The 16638-nt window shown below is 40.7% G+C and overlaps 1 protein-coding gene across 3 annotated transcripts; it reads right to left on the bottom strand.

The window, feature by feature from the left end:
* Positions 1-9214: 9214 nt before the first annotated feature.
* Positions 9215-16611, bottom strand: LOC308059875 (ovalbumin-related protein X-like; the record flags this gene model as incomplete). 3 transcript variants are annotated; one of them, XM_080377827.1, is made up of 8 exons in its annotated part: positions 16517-16611; positions 15009-15193; positions 14302-14367; positions 12902-13030; positions 11993-12110; positions 11082-11224; positions 10637-10792; positions 9215-9616 (listed from the first exon to the last, which is right to left on the bottom strand). In XM_080377827.1, exons 2-8 carry the CDS (start codon positions 15174-15176, stop codon positions 9215-9217), a joined length of 1182 nt encoding a protein of 393 aa, XP_080233953.1. In that variant the 5' UTR covers positions 15177-15193; positions 16517-16611. The 3 variants fall into 3 exon arrangements, with proteins under 3 accessions (XP_080233953.1, XP_080233951.1, XP_080233952.1); XM_080377825.1 differs by lacking the exon at positions 16517-16611 and having other exon boundaries at positions 15009-15234; XM_080377826.1 differs by lacking the exon at positions 16517-16611 and having other exon boundaries at positions 14317-14367; positions 15009-15234.
* Positions 16612-16638: the final 27 nt, after the last annotated feature.

Below are 16638 nucleotides of genomic sequence, written 5' to 3'. Positions count from 1 at the left end.
GGAGACTGCAAATTAATTACCAAATTCATAGAGTTTATGACAAACATATATAACTAGTATGTTCCATTCATTGTTTAATTATATCTCATTCTGTTTTTAAAGTGTTTTTTAATATTTTTATCACCTTTTCCATAAAATCCACCTTTTAATAAGACAGTGCTTGCTTAGCTTTGTGTTTAATTTGCAGAGATCTTCACATCTTCAACATTTAAAATTTCATTCTGTCCTTTTTCTGACATTCTTGTAAAATTCTCCTTGTAGTTTCAGCACCTAGCATTTCATCTAACACTGAAGGGAAGGATTTTTTGTAAAGAAGGCAACACAGAGTATAAAATACAATACTGTGAAATGTAATGCAGCAGTATATTGTTTATACCACTTATAACTTCCACATGTTGACACAAGCAAAGAGAACCTTGCTAGGGTGGAATTTCCCCTAGCTCTTGGGGATCTTCAAGCAGTGAAATCTTTAATTTGTTTCCTTCTGTGGCTGTTAGAGGACAAAATCCAGGACACTCTGCCATATGTATCACAGTCTCTATGGAATCAATGCATTCATGTGACAGTCATCTCCTAATGTGGGATAATTTGAACAACAGTGCATCTAGCTGCTCCCCTGCTGGAATGGATGGTCAATCTCTCTGTAAATTGAACCACTTATATAGGTGATATAAGGTAGATTTTTTCATTTTTTACCATTTCTACTAGCTATTACATTTTAGGCTTTAAGCTCCATTTATGGTCTTGGTAAAGAAACTTATTTGTGAAGCAAATGTTTTGTTGGTGGTGTTTGTTTGTTTTTTTAAAATCTTAGAAATGTAGCTGTTAAAGATAACACAGAGATATGTCACCTGAACATGCTGCATTCCTGAATTTCATTCAGACAGTATCTTCCATAAACCCTGCAACTGAGCTTTAGTTGTATCTGCTGGTATTTAAACAGATTCAATTTTTCCTTTTAATTCTAAGTGAAAAATTATAGTGATAGAGGAAGAAGGAAGAAAGGTTGTCATAACATATCACCAGCTTTTTGATGTGGAAAAGTTAATAAACAAAGTCTTAGTTCATACAAACAAATACTTTTACTTTATGCATGGCAGAATGAGAAACAGTAAAATAATGCAGAACACACACGTGAAGGTGAGATGACGTTTCTGTGGAAGGAATCCTTTAATCATTTGTTTCTTCAACTGATATTGAAGACCATAATCATGAGATTACATCAATCTTTTTGTAAGTTTTGTAAAAGATTTTTTTTTAATTGCAGAGAAAACTTGAATTGTATTTGAAAGAAATGTTTGAAATGCTTACCTTATCAGCTTCACCTGTGAAGGTAATAGTACAGCTTCTCAGCTGTACTTGGGGCAGACTTGCCAAACTCCTTCAAATATATCTTGTGTAATTTTTTGACACGCCCCACGCTGCCTGTTCTGTGTTTACCAAACACAGTGATGGATGGAGCTCAATGTCAAGTAAACTTTTACCTGGAATAATTCAATTCTTTAATTAAAAAGAAAAAAGCCTGAATGAAAGGATTTTATCCTAAAATCTCCAAAATGGAAGATTCATTCATCATAGCATGTAAAACCTTCAGAAAAGGAAGGAGCATATTGAAATGGCTGAAGAAAAATAGTGATGAAAACTATTCATTGGAACTTGAAGAGTAATTACGATTTGGTTGTGGCAGCAAATAATCTGGCATAGCTCATGAAAATAAAACAAAAAAAGTGAGAAATTCAGTATCGCAGAATATCTCTAAGAAATTTTGAGTTAATTTCCATATTATTCTTCTGTAATAAGCACTGACAGGCCAGATCCCTCTCAGAGTCACCATTCTGTGAACTCAAAAAAATTTGGTAAAACCAATATATGCCCGGCTGCTTGCTATGGCATGCTCACACTGTATCTATTAAACTTTTCTCTCTCCTGTTGTTGGCTGGACTACCAATATCACTAGTCTTTCTTCCCATCAGAATTCATAGATCTTGCTGAGGAATAGAGAACCTTCTGCTACCAAGGCACTTCAGAAACAGCACATCCTTCAATTGTTAGTTGCCAAATTTAATAATATTGAAATAGATTCTTTTGAAAAAACTTCTATGTAATTGCCCAGTACTGCTTACAGCCTGCATTGTGAAAGGCCACACACACAGTGTTTCACAGAGCACAGTTTTTCATTCTAGAGCAATCTAGCTCAGGGAGCTCAGACGCAGTCACAGTCTGCACAGCACATCAGTGGAACAAAACTTTCAGTGAGCATATTGTGGGAATACAAATTAATTTCAAAAGCAATATTGAGAGCATCTGTATAGAGGAGCATTACAGAGCTGAAGAAAGATGTGTTGAGGAAAGAGGGGTTGAGCAGAGAAGAAAGGCAAGGCTTCTGTTGCTTTTTAAATTTGGGCATCAGGATATTTAGCTCCCAGTCAGATGTTCCCAGAAAAAAGTTTTGAACTTGCTGCTAAAATTTTAAAGAGCAGTTTAAGTTGAGTTGCTCTTTTCTTTTTCCACAGGTCTCAGCACCAGCTGCTAGGTTCAAAGTATGCCTTTTGTACATACAGAGACCATTCTTACAGATCTTCCACAGGTAGCTTCACGGCACATCAGGTGAACAAACCAGCTGAAGAAACATTCATGGTCTGCAGGACAGTCATAATGTACAATAGCAAGCAGAAAGCAGTCACATAATTCCTTTGAAATAAAAGAATGAACAGACAATAAAAGAAACAGCTTTGACCTCTCTAAATGCCATGTGATTTTTAAACAGAAACCCAAAGTCAATACACAAAATGCCTCTGAAATTGTAGAACAAATTATGCTTCTGGAGAGAAGAGGTGGGCTCTTTAACTGTTTTAATTGTCCATGCAAGTGGAAAACCTCTGAATCATCCATACCTTTCTCCCTAGTACAGTTCTTATTAGTCTTGTTCACCTGAAGATATTAGTGCAATAATAACGGTGTAGAATTCAGTCTGGAGTGGTGCACTTGCATACCACTAGTACTTTACATAGCACGGGGTGTAGACCAGGCCGTTCTGCTACAGACATTGCTACGCAGCAGCAGTGCTTTTGAGGAAAGATCTTTAGGGCTTGTCTCACATTGGTGGCTCACCACTGTGAATCTATTGTAAAGAAAGAGAATGAGCTGTTCTCTCACAAGAGCAGTACGTGAAGTGGTCAATAGCTGAAAATCATATCACCGTGCTGGTGGAAAGACAGGTTAAATGGGTGAATGTGTCTGTAGATGGTGAATACCTTTAACCACACAACTGAGAGAGCTCCCTAAACTGCAGGCTGTTCCTGTGGCTGCTGCCCCTTCTGCCTTTCCCGCTGAAGGCTGCTTTGTTTCTGTTCAAACAGGCTTTAACATTCACTGCCGTGGTCCATTGTTGTAACTTTACAGCTCAGAAGTCAAAGGATTAGCCAATATGTTTTACCCTGTCACTTCTAACTTTTGAGTAGTCCTTGAATCTTTTTTTTTTTGACAATCAAATTGTCTAGTGGTATGCTCCAGCTTACTGTATGTGAGCCACCTTGGCATTTATGCACCACCTACTCAAATCACATTCAGGTCATCGTAGACAGCCTATAACTTAGTAGCTACAAAGACATCCAGTGAGTCAAACAGTTGTTTCATAACAGCCAATTCACCGCATTAATGTTGTCAGCAGTGGCATGGTTTTCAAAATACTTCTTAGTTCTATATACATATACATCAATGAAATAATTTTTTTGTTTTGCAATAGAGAAGGGGCAGTACACTCCTCAGAAGCATGCTAATACACAACCCAGGTTACTGGTTTTGTTAGCATTTCTAATTTTTATTGGTCAAATGAATGATTAATGTAAAGCAAGTTGCAGAAGGAACAAAATCATTCCACAAGTGAAAATCTTGATCACCATCAGTCACCAGTGCAGAGTCATAAGGATATAAGAGGTACTGCCTAGTCTACTCAGCAACTTTAGATCTGTAATGGAGTCTAGTGACATTAAGCAAACCTTCCCGTAGGTGAAATGCTCGCTGGGCTAAAAGATAATGGATCACTCTGCCCAGCACAGCTGTGTAATGCAGCACAAACACAAAAGGATATGTTTTGCCACATGTCCTTGTTTCAACAATGCTTGTCCCAAGGAAGAGGTCAGGTAAGACTCTGCTGTCCTTTGCCAGGCCTTTCATTGTGGAGCTGTCCCTAAACTAACAGACTCTTGGACATTTGAGCCTTTCCAAAAGGATATGAAGTCCAGGTCAGCGCACAGACCAAAGCCTCTCACCCAATCACAACAGCCCACGCAGAACTCAAGATTTTTCTTTCATCCATGCTGCTGCCCTCTTGCCAGTAGGATGGAGCCTGTTGATTGTTCCGTGTTTGTCTTGCTCAGTGACTGCCAGTGATTGTTCAGTTAGTTGCCATTGCAGATCTTGGTGCTGTAGCTATCAATGATGTTTTCTTTCTCAGTTGCTCTGTAGGACTGTGTTCTTTCCCCAGTGCAAGGAAAATGAGGTGTCTGGTCAGGTTCCTTTAGACAGGAGCTCGTAGCCCACCTGGTGCCTTTCTGCAGTAGTGCTGTGTCATTGTGAAGAGATGGACATTGTTGCCTCCAGTGCTGCCTTCATTGTTTAGAGGGATATGCATACCTCAGTGCTGGCAGAGTGGATTTCTCCAGTGAAGACATCTTCAGAAGGCTTCTATGATGGCCTTGGTCACAAGTCTCTCACACTTGCTGCACTTGCTTAACAGTGCACACAGTGTACAAGGTCTCCTGCTATAAAGTTTCTGGACCAGCACACACAGCAGTCCCTTTATCAGTCACCACAGCATATGTGAAGTTCCTTATTCCTCCCTCAAGCCCTGGGGATCAGCTAACAGCCAGGGTGAGGCTGTGGATGGTCTTACCTCACTGGGTCCTAAGGAGGCAGCATGGTAACCAGGCCCTTACACCTGGCATGCACATGGTGCAGGACAGGTGGCCACTGGTGTTGGCACAACTAGTTTACTGACTGTGCCATACGGAGCTTAATTAGCAGGGTCCCTCCCCACAGAGAAGACACTTCATGGCAGCCTGTGACTAGCAGTGCTCATGTCACCATGCCTGTCACTTTACCTCCCACTGTCACTGGAAGGGTGCCCAGCAGGCCACTTTTCTTGGCACATGCTCCCAGGAAAAATAACATTTTGCTTTTGCATAAAACAGAATAAACTAATCTCTTGGTTTGTTTCAACACAGACAGACTTCCAGGAAGTCTTCCTCTCCTTTGACTAGTAGCCTGCTGAGATTCTTAATATTCCTTGCATGTTTCCTGCCACCCCTTGCAAGAAAAGACTGCTGCAGAAAAGGAGAGAAGAAGAAATGTCACTGCACGAAGCTCCATGCCATCGTGTCAGCTTCGCAGAAAAGAACTGGGGGTCCTGGTGGAGACCAAATTGACCATGAGTCAGCAATGTATCTTTGTGGCAAAGAAAGTTATTAACATAGGCTGCATTAGAAAAAGCATTGCCAGCAGGTAAAGGGAGGTTATCCCTCCCCTCTGTTCAGCGCTGGTGGGACCACAGCTTGAGCACTGTGTCCAGCTCTGGGCTTTCTAGTACAAAAGAGATGTGGATGTACTGGAGCAAGACCAGAGAAGAACCACAAAGATGATGAAGTGATTAATGCATCTGTCAGGAGAGGAGAGGCAAAGAGATGGGACTTGTTATTCTGGAGAGGAGAAAGTGCAGGGGGGAACTTCTGCATGTGCATAACTTACTTGATGGGAAAGTGAAAGGAAGATGGAGCCAGACTTTCTCCAGTGAACATGCAAGAGGAAACAGACATAACTTGAAATAGCATAAATTCCATTTAAACATAAGAAAATGTGTTTATTTCTGGGGAGGGAGGTAAATCCAGATTGCCCAAAGAGGCTGTGGAGTCTCCCTCCTTGGAAAGTTTCAAAACCCAGCAGGACACGCTCCCAAGCAACCTGCTCTTGCTGACCCTGCTTGGAGGGGGGAGCTTGGAATAGGCAATGGGCAGAGGTCACTTCCAATCTCAGCTGTTCTGTGATTCTGTGTTATATGTAGAGGAAGATCTCAAGGGAGACAGAGACAGCAGGATTATTGCACATTAACGTGCAAAGTACGGCGGTGTAGATGAGGCACTTGGGATGAGGGTGTATGGCAAATCCCACAGGGGAGTACAATTTCCATGTTGTACAGGGAGCAACATTGCCTCATACCGAGAGGCCCTTGGACCTCTCTTTGTGCTTTCAGGAGGTGTGTTAGTTGCACCAAGAGGTGCAGAATGTTTCAGTTTTCAGCCTTGCCCTCCTTGTGTTATTAACCTGCTGAGCCTTCCATCTGGTGCTGCACAGTAGTCTGTCAGAGAAACAGGGTCTCAGTTCTTCAGAAAATAAAAATGCCAGTAGCCTCCGGAAGGCTAGGACAAAAATGCCAGTAGCAACAAGGAGGTTTTAAAGAATTATTTATTTTTGTCCTTTTTTCAAATAAAAACTTTTGGAGCATTTTATTATTGTTAAAATTTGGGGCATTTTGTTTTTTTTTAAAGCAAATACTCTCAGATGCCTATTGGCATGAGAACCAGAACTGTGCCTGGGAAATGAAACCTGCCAGGTGAGAGTGCAGTGGTGCTGAGGCAGAGCATAGGGTCCAGCCCTGCTCCTGGAGCACCTGCACCTTTCTCCGGCATGCTGGTTTGGTGGGTGACAGCACTGAGAGGCTGAGCCACAGACCCGTCTCTCTGGGGCACAGGAAGGGCTGCTTCTCCCAAATCTCTCCAGGGTTTTAGAGACCTCAGAGGCCACAGCAGGCAGTCATCATCCCACCAGCCAGGTCTGCCACACCATTTATGGGGAATGCTCTTCCACTGCCGTTTAAATACTGTGCCCCCTACCTTGTCCGTGGTGGCCAAGGCCAGGTCCTAGCTGTTGGTACTTTGTTACAGGTTTGATCCAGTATTGCTGAATTTGCTGCCTGATGTTTTCCCTTTTGAGAAAGGGGAAGCTTTGTACTTCTTTGTAAACCTTATGGCTCCTTTGCTTTTTTCTTATTCCTTCATTTTGACCTTTGTTTTCATTCAGGAAACAGCATTGGTCACTGAGACATAAATTTGTACTTTAAGCGCTTTCCAGTTTAATAATCATAGGAAGGCTAGTTTGCAAGTGTAACTTTTCAAATCTTCTTATTGTTTAGGTGTACAGGCTTTTAAATTTAACAGACTGGATCAACTGCTTCTGGCTACAAAAGGTGCAAAAGATAAAATGCTTATGATAAACCTTGAGATATTGAAATTTTGCATCTTTTGGAACTGTTCGTATCACTGCTTTCATTTCTAAAGAACAAAAGTTAAAGTATACTTGGTAAAATAGCAGGTTTTACCACGGAAAGCCAGATGAGTCTGTATCACAAATATCCTGATGATATTCAAATAATGTGGATGTCAGACCTGTAGCACCAGCTGCTTCCCTTTACAGATCTGCTTTTATCATACCACACTATGTGCTGATGTGGAAATAGCCAATATTAAAAAGAGTTCTTCCTCTCAAGACTCTCAATGGGGAAAACCTTTGCCTAATAGTTTTCAGTCTACTTACTCTTTCTTATGCCTTTCGAGCTATATGATTTTCAGATTATTTCTTCATTTGAAATAGCAGAGGTGCTGGAATAGTTGTTCCTTGAAATATTTACCAGATTAATTGTCGGTGCATCCTTAATATCCATTACAATTGTACTCAAAAATACATAAGAATAGATTAGTATACCATTGGGCTATTTTTTGGTAATCTGCAGTACAGAGAGGAATCCAACTCTACATGTATGCATTTCATAAATGCCTAGGAAACTTTGTATCTACATGCTTCATTCATTCTAAAAATAGGATTTTGTACTCAATCCCATTTTATTCACAACAGTTAACCAATCTAACAATATTTTCAAGGGCTTGTGGTCCAGAAAATTAATATAATTCTCATGACAAGCATTTGTGATTTTCTTTTATTACATTAACCAAAAAAATCAATTGTATGCATATAATTAGAATGAAAACAGGACGTAGTACTGAGCCAATATATCCATATTTGCAGACGGCAACCAACACACAGGAAGAAAAAGAGACAGTATTAAGATTCTCATGTATTTCTTAAAAAGGTGTAGCCTTCTTTTTAAAAGAGATGTAGGAACAAAGAAGCCCAGCTGCATTCGTAGAAGAATAATGTACTCTGGTTTTGAACTTCACCTGAGAGCTTTCCAGGGACTGCTTCAAGTTTACTTCATAAGCTAACTCAATAGAGACAGATTATTTTGAAAGCTGTGTTTTTTCACAAAACTTCCATGAAGAAATCAGATTCTTTAATATCACTTGCAGGATTTTTCACAAAAATCACAATGTTTTCAAATTTGAAGTGTCTTCCAATGTTTTAAACAAGAATCCAGACAGCTCTCTTGCCTGGCAGTTCTCACTGACTTCTGGATCATCTGGACCATCTGGATATCCATGTCTCAGGCTGTGAATCTACACTCTGTGAGAAGGCACAACTGCACCTACAGATAGTTAGTTTTATTTGTGTTCTCTGAAGTGGAAGGGAGACTCTCCATGACTTTTGAGAACTTCTGCAAGAAATTCAAAATTAAGTGAGGAAGTCATGGTGAGAGAACAACTCTTGTGATAGTGGATGTCTACACCATTTCCCAACAGCTAAGTAAAGAAAATTAGAATTTACATAGGTACCAGTTAATAACCTGCATATCTGAATGTTATCCACAAGCATCTCCTCCAGACTGGAGATCTCAAACCCCATGTTTCAGGAACAACAACATGGGTTTGTGAGAAGGATGCTGCTGGAGAATGGGATGAGTGCAACCCACGGCTTTCTACATCAAGGACTCCAAAAGATTACTTGAAACCCTACCTGCAACTTGTTTCTCAAGTGAAAATCACTTGGGCCCTTCCTGGCTGGTGGGTGCCTCTGTTCTCTGTTGGCTGTCTGTGCTCAGCTCAAGCAATCCTCAAACCAGTCTGAGAAGGGAAAGGAGTAATCGTGCTTGCTGCTGTTTCCTCACCTGGAGGTATGTCTCTGCAATGGAAGCTTCCACAAAGCGCATTTCTTAGATTAGGCTTTCCACTTGGAAAAGATATTGAAGAGATGAGATGATACTACAATACTACAGTAAAGGGGGTCTGTTTCTGAGGGGAAGGTAAGCATTACTTTCAGCTTTCTTTCTTTAGGGGGAACAATATCTCCCGAAGAAGAGAATGCTGTTGGTTGGATTGTGTTTGATTAAGAAAAGGAATGGGTGGTCAGCCCTAAACTCTTCAAACTCAGAGGACTGTTCAATGTCTCCCAGCACACCCTCCGAGCCTGCCGTCTCGGTGCCCTCTTCACTGACTTCCATGTACGCCTCGTGGACGGCCTCAGACACCTTCAGGCTCTCTGCTGAAGAGATGCCAGAGAGATTGGCTGAAGGGCTGAACAGGTCGGTCATACCCAAGGCCGTCAAGACACTTGTGAGGTTATATTTTTCCTCAATCTTCATGCGTGGGAGGTACACTTTCACTCTCTTCTTTTCCATCACATTGGGACTGGTCCATTCTATGAGTTTGTCAAAGCTGATTTTGTTCTCAAGCTGCAAAGAGAGGCAGGGAATGAAATGCCTGGTACGCGAATATCCTATCAACATCCCTTTTGTAGTTTATTTTTTGCCTCTCCAATACTGCCTGTGTCACTGTCCTTTTATTCAGCTCCTTACCCACCTCACACATCCTTTTCTATCCGACTAATCTTGTATCTCATGAGGCACAACCCAACAGTTTCATAGCCAAGAAAATTAGTTCAGCTTGTGAAAGAAATTGCAAAAAAAGGCCATGAAAATTTACCTGCAGTTGACAGTACGTAACAAATGCAAACTCATCTACCTGTTAAATATCTCTACTTTATAACATAATTCAAAAAAATAGCTGAAATAAGACTAATGGATTATATAATGCAGGCTGCATCACTTTTTCCCTTTCCTAAGCAACAGATAGGTAATTTGCTAATACCTTGATAACTTAATTTTAAATTATTACATTGTATTAACTGATGAAGTGGTATTGATCAGTTAGTTTAGCTAGATCAGTTTTGCCATTTCAAAATCAAGAATATTTAATGGAGATTATGCTTGTTTAACTTTGTTTTTCATTCCATGCTGACATAATCAGAGCAATTTTTGAAAGCAGCCTATTTATGATGTTTAATAATACTTATTTTGTAAAAAAAATAAAATAAAATTAGTGATTCCTGCAAAGAATGACTAATTCTCTTTAGTTTTAGCAGTATTTCCACAACAGTTTATATGGGGCATGGGTGAAATTACCTCCCCATGACAAAAAAAAAAAATAATGTGCCCATACATACATCCTATTCTGCAGGGCTACAGCAGCACTATGGTCCTTTATGTTCATTTTACTAGACTGAGCCCAAGGCCCTCCTAAGGGGCCAGTCTCTGCCTGAACACCTGGGGGCACCTGGGGGGCTTTGGTACTCCCCTGCCTGCCCAGCACAGCCGTGCTGTGGGCAGCCGGCATGTAAATGGACAGCAAAAGGGATGATGGCAGCCAAGTCCCACTCAAATGACAACTCTTCTGCTTCCCGGCCAGGGCCATACCTGCTCCAGGCCAGAGATGTCATCAGGCAACAGCACCAACATGCTCAGCTCTCCGCCTGCATACGGAAGCTCCAGGATCTTCACTTTCTCTGCAGCCACCGCTGCCACTTTGAAGGTGCTGTTCTGGCTCATCATTTGCACAGGTCTGCTTTCTTGCTGCAGAGAGAGAAATGTGAGACGACGTGACTGGGGAGCAATTTTTTCCTTAAGCAGGCAAATGCATAAGGGACAGGACTCAATCTTCAAGCATGTTGCTTTTGAAGAAGAGCTGTGTCTCCATTCCCCCCTTGTCTGCTGGTGTTCTCTGATGAGACACAGCTCTTGAGGGGCCCTGCTGAGTCACCTGGCCGGTGACCACAGCATGTTGTAAGTGTAACACCCGGCCTGCTGGCCGTGCAAGCTAACACTGGCTTCCTGGCCAGAAGCGGTGTCTGTGTCCCCCTACCTTTGTCACACTGAAGGGAAATTCCCGAGTGTTGTCTTCTTTAAACGCTGTCCTCCATATCCCTTTGAAGTAAATGGCATTCACAAGGACCAGCATAGTATCGAGATCAACAGAGCCTGGTTTAAGGAAATCTTGAATCCGTCCTTTAAGGAAGAAGCAGGGCAGAGGGGGGTAAGTTTCATAGCAGTCACCTTGCATTTTAGAGGTCAATCAACACACTGCTGCTTGACTTGACTTCCTCTTCTTCAAACATCTGCATGTGGAATTCATGTTCGTGAGGATGATTTTATACAGACTGGCTGGCACCTGGCCAGACATTCTGCAAGAAGACAGGTAGGTTCAAGAGTAGTATACATCCCTGGGAATATTTCTTGGAAATTCTGCTTGGAAAAAGATTTATATAGACAAGAAGGAACAGCAGAGGGAAGTGTAGAACAGCACTACAGATTTGTGTTCCTCACTGCGCTCATTTCTCACTCTTGACTCTTGTTATTCCTCCCACCTCAGCACAATAAATGTACGCAACATCCTGAACCATTCCTTTCCCACTGTCAGCCTAGTGTGTGCACTACTTTCTCCCCTGGCAGTCCACTTCTTACTCATCCAGCACATCCTTGTAAAATTATAACTATATTCTAGAGAGGCTGGAACTAACCTTGCATGAGTTAAGCTCTCCAGACACAAAAAGTGTGCGTATGAAGTGTGCATGTCCTGGCACCTCTGCCTCTACCAGATATGTTTAAAACACCGTCACTGCCACACAGGTGCAATAGAGTCATCCCTTCCCACAGGAAACATCCATTAATGGGGAAAGGAGGAGGAAGTTTATCCTCTAATGTTCAGTATTTCCAGAAGTTGTTCAAATACAGTTGTGAGAGGGAAGTATATTTCAGAATCTTGTCTGACCTTACCATTTGTATGATTTTCCACCCAGGAATTAATGAGCTGTCTGGATTGATCTGATGCTGTTTTGAAGTTGACTAGTTCCAGACCTGCTCTGTACAGTTTCTTCACACATTTTAAGTAGATCTGTAAAGACAGCAATTGTAGCCACCAAACTAGTCATTTTTTAAAAACAGTATGAAGGTGAAATAAAATATAGCTAAAAGGAGTTTTATAGTGATGCCATGGTTAGGCTGTTCTCGTTGCTTACTTCCTGGAAGAATCTGCTAAAACTCGGCCAGAAAAATTATTCTGATCCATGACATTTTCAGATCTGACATTTTTATTGCTTCAACAGTTTAGAGTATATATTAGAAATGTTTAAATATTATCTTGAAGAAAGCCTGATCCAAAAAGAGTTTCAAAGAGTTTCAGGTTTGTGTTTTATTATCATTATGTCCACCCACTTTTTATTTTTTTTAAGCATTTTTCCTTAAAAATAAGACACTTCTTTGATTTAGAACACTTTTATCTTTTGTTTTGAAAGTATCAAATGAAAGATTTTTACACTTTCAAAAGTTGTTTTTGAGGTGAGGTGAAGTTTTGAAGTGATGTGCTAAAGTCAAATTATTTCCTGGAAAAAACCCCAATCAAACGACCTATTAAAATGAACAGGCTTTGGGGAAGCAAGCAGGGACTGGGGAATTACATTACTAAATAGTTTTGATTATAACTCCATTCATTTTTAATTAGGGCTATCTTTTTGCCTGGAACTGCTTTCCATTCCAGTAACTGTCAGGGCTATGGCAAAAGCAAAAGCCATGGAAGTCCACATCAGGGGAGACCACTGGATTAACGGATCACTGGCTCTGGTTAGTCCTCCTGGATTACAGTTTTAGACAGAGTTTAGCAAGAAGTCATGCTAATGCACAACTCACCGGTAGGATTGAACATGTCTTTTCAGCATAGAGTCTGTTGGCAATGTGGAGGGAATAACTGGCTTTTGGTGCAGTGATATCAGAGAGCAGCTCTTTAAACAGTATGTGGATATTCACAGATTTGCCACACTGAGTTGTTGATAAGAAGAAAAAAAGGTATAGCTGTTAGTTTATTTTGCTAGGAAAAGAATTATTTGTAAGGTACAAATAACATGGGAAAATGGACAGGATTTGGGCATTTGCAAATGAACATGTACTACAGTCTAAAAGCTCCATGGGAGGGATGTTCAATGTAAACAAATAATGATGTACAATTGATTCATAGCATGTAATGACACTCATTCTAGGTGACAACAAGCAGAAAACATCAGGGATTAATCTGAAACCGTATGCCTTAGGAGTGAGGTGACAAGAAAAATTCAGGTGTCAATGATTGCAACTGGTAGGTTATCATTGATGTGTAGCCTCTAGTTCCCAGCTTCTGCTTGCATTTTCTTGGCAGCTTTCTGCTGAAGCTGCAGATGGGAGGAGTGCAAGATAACAAGTGAATCAGGAAGTATCTCACAATACAGTGAAAAAATGGATCAACTGTCTAGTGCCCCCCAAATAGTGTTCCAGGTGACACATCTAACAGCCTGTTAAGAAAAATGCAGAACGATAAACAGTGGCTGGGATTTCATTTTATGAGAATTGTATTGAACTGCTCCTTTCCAAATGCTTAACCAGCCACTAAATGCTCTAACTGATATTACCTTTATTTTTTAATTATTTTTTTTTTAAATCTTGTTCCTTGCAAGTCCCACCTTGTGCTTGTGGATCCCAAGTGGATGGGGATAGACCAAGGAGCATGGCTTGTGTTATCTTTACAGAAGCAGCAGATTAACATGGAGAAAAGCACACAGGTGGTATCAAGGTACTGGGGCCCCTCATGGTGCTCTTGGGGTAGCAGTGGGACTTGGATGCTGGAAAAGTCTCTGTAGATTTTGGAAGAGTGTGCTTGTTTTCCAGCCTTTTAGGCTTCTGGGCTTTTTTCTGCTGAAGCACCTTCCCGGCCCACCTTGGAGTCTCAGCTACAAGCCTGACTGCAGCACCCCGAGTCCAGATGTTGAGCCTCTTCCAAGTGTTGTCCCCCAGCAGCATTTGCAGGTGAGCAGATGCTCATCTACACAAGAAGGTAGCCTGGTGCCCAGAGCATCCTGACCTGTCCTGTCACTTGTTCTGGTGCAACGTGTGCAGCCTGTCTTCTTTTTCTGATTTTTGGTTTTGGTTTTGTTTTTTTTTTAACTTACATCTCTTAAATCAAGAGCATTAACAAGGTTTGGGAAGGTGTCAAACTTACTTCAAACACAGTCAGAACAGTCTATTCTCAGGGGAAAAATATGAAAGAGAAGTAAATGTACCTTAGATTTCTGTACCTTGGTCTGAATAGTTCCTCCAAGTCCTGCAATTTTGTCAAAGTGAAGAACCTGCAATTGAAAGTAGTAGTAGAAGAAATTACGTGAAGTCCACTGAGAGTCACTGACATTTGTGTTGAAACTATAGGTTTGGACCAACGAGGTCTGATTAGCACATAAATGAACTGAGACATTTCATGTGAGCTTTAAACCAGTTTTTTTACTGCAAGTGCCACACTGAAAATGTGTAACTATGATCCTCAGTTAAGTTCCCTTCTTTTCCAGTTAATGGTATTCAGTCTATAAACCAGCTACAACCATGTCATATTGCATTTATAATTGTGACTCTTGTTTTCTAAACGTTTAATCTTTTGATATTACAAGTTGTCCTTTCCACTTGGAAGAAATCAGTTCTGTGAGATGATATAAGCTGAAGCAAGAGACTGTTCTTCAGCGCTGCTCTTTCTTAATAAGAACCAAAGGCTGCTTTTGCTGTTCATGAGGAAAAGCAATGGGAAGTGAAAACTCAGCTCCAGATCCAAACCTCAGGGTTTGGAATGTCGTTCTTTTTCTAGGCAGGTTTGAATCTAGGGCCAAACGTGACTATGTGGCTTTCTTCCCTCAACTGGAGAAAGTCCCAAAGATGTAAGTGAATAATCTGTCATTTTGTTGAACAGGATCAAAAGGAGTTTGTATCCATTTATGTAACTTACCTTCTCCATCTGATACTCAGTGTTACCTCTTGCTCCCAGATAGACCATGGCCAGGGCTGCAATGATGCTCAGTGGGGAATACAAGATGTTGTCGTTGGCATGGTGGACTTTCAGCTCTTTGAAAACATCAAAACAAAACTCTGCATTTGCTGCACTGATGGAGCCCATTGTGAAACTGGTGCTGTCTGAAGCAAACAGAAATAAGACTGTGTAATGGTCATACATAGCACTTGTTTTAAAAAGTACTGTCAATAACCCAGAAACTGCTAATTCATTGTGATGCTGGACCAATGAATGATGTGAAGTCTACAAATTTCGTGATCATTAGAAATGTTGTAACTCCTGACCCATTTATTGCTGAATGCATATCTGTTTTCTTTCAGCAAGATACTAGCTCATCATCAAGACAGTCTTTTGTACTTGCCCTTTAGAAAATAGATAGTTTCATCCATGCTTCGATATGATAGACATAACACTGACTAGATGAGTTTCCCTATGGTGATATAGAGGACTCTGAATGATGTGTGAGTCAATGCAAACTTCATATTTCATTTCCTTCTGTGGCTGCTCTGGACCATGTTCTGGACCTTTAAATCAAATGTAGTCAACGCACTGTACACTTAGTGTACTTCTTACTGTTGCTTAGTACAAGCAGCCACAGATTTGGAGGTTGCATTCCTGTAGTTTACAGGAGTAAGGGAAGTAAATTGCTCGGCAAACCCAGCCAGTTGCTTAGATGCTGAACTATAGATTTAGGGGGTTCTTTTCTGTAGTCCCATTTCAGACATTTAATCTCTGCTGATGCCTTTTTGTTGAGAAAAAGCACAAGCATATATATCATAAATATGGGTTTTGGCAGTACAGCTTGACACAGCATAGAGCTGCATTCAGTCAGTCAGGTGCAAGTCCTGTACATGCAAATTAATGTGACACATTAAGGATATTCACTGAAACCTGCAGTCATTCTCTATTTTGAATATGAGACCAAGAAAGTTGCATACTGTTCTTGTATCTCTAAAACAGTTAAAGTTGGAGGCATAGCAGCATATCCATAGTCTGGAGCAGATATGGTTGATACGTGACCTGAGAGGCATCTGACACTCATGACTGTGGAACCACAGACTCTGTGAATTGTCATACTGTACCTCACCTGCATTCTCCAGAGAGAGAGGCTGAGAAAAAAGAAGTGCCTTTTTTCCCAAAATAATTATGTAATTTCCCATATAATTATAAAATAACAGTTTTAATGTGACACCAGATTTTCCATGAAAAAAAGGTATTTCCACTCAAAGCTGTGGTGTACAAACGCTCACATTTTGCACACCTAGAAATATTTGACAGTCAAACAGTATAAGATATATTTGTAAGGCAAGGTAAAATTACTGTATATGCTGTCTTTTTACATATCTGTTTTATACTTACCTTAAAGTTCTGAAACATAATATCTCTTTTTTTCCATATTAAAGAATACAAATTAGAAATTATATTTTACTTGGAGAAATACTTACCCCACAAACTTCAAAACGGCATGGAATAATCCAGCTTGCCAGCTGAAGCTAAACAGATTTCTGAGCTCTTGGTGATATATATTGTACCATTTGAGACACTCCCACTGTAAGCCTTCAAGGAG

The sequence above is a fragment of the Falco punctatus genome (assembly GCF_963210335.1).
Source record: "Falco punctatus genome assembly, chromosome: 3".
In the NCBI taxonomy this organism is placed as follows: domain Eukaryota; kingdom Metazoa; phylum Chordata; class Aves; order Falconiformes; family Falconidae; genus Falco; species Falco punctatus.
Note: the sequence above shows the minus strand (reverse complement) of the source record. Positions and strands in the feature narration are given on the sequence as shown.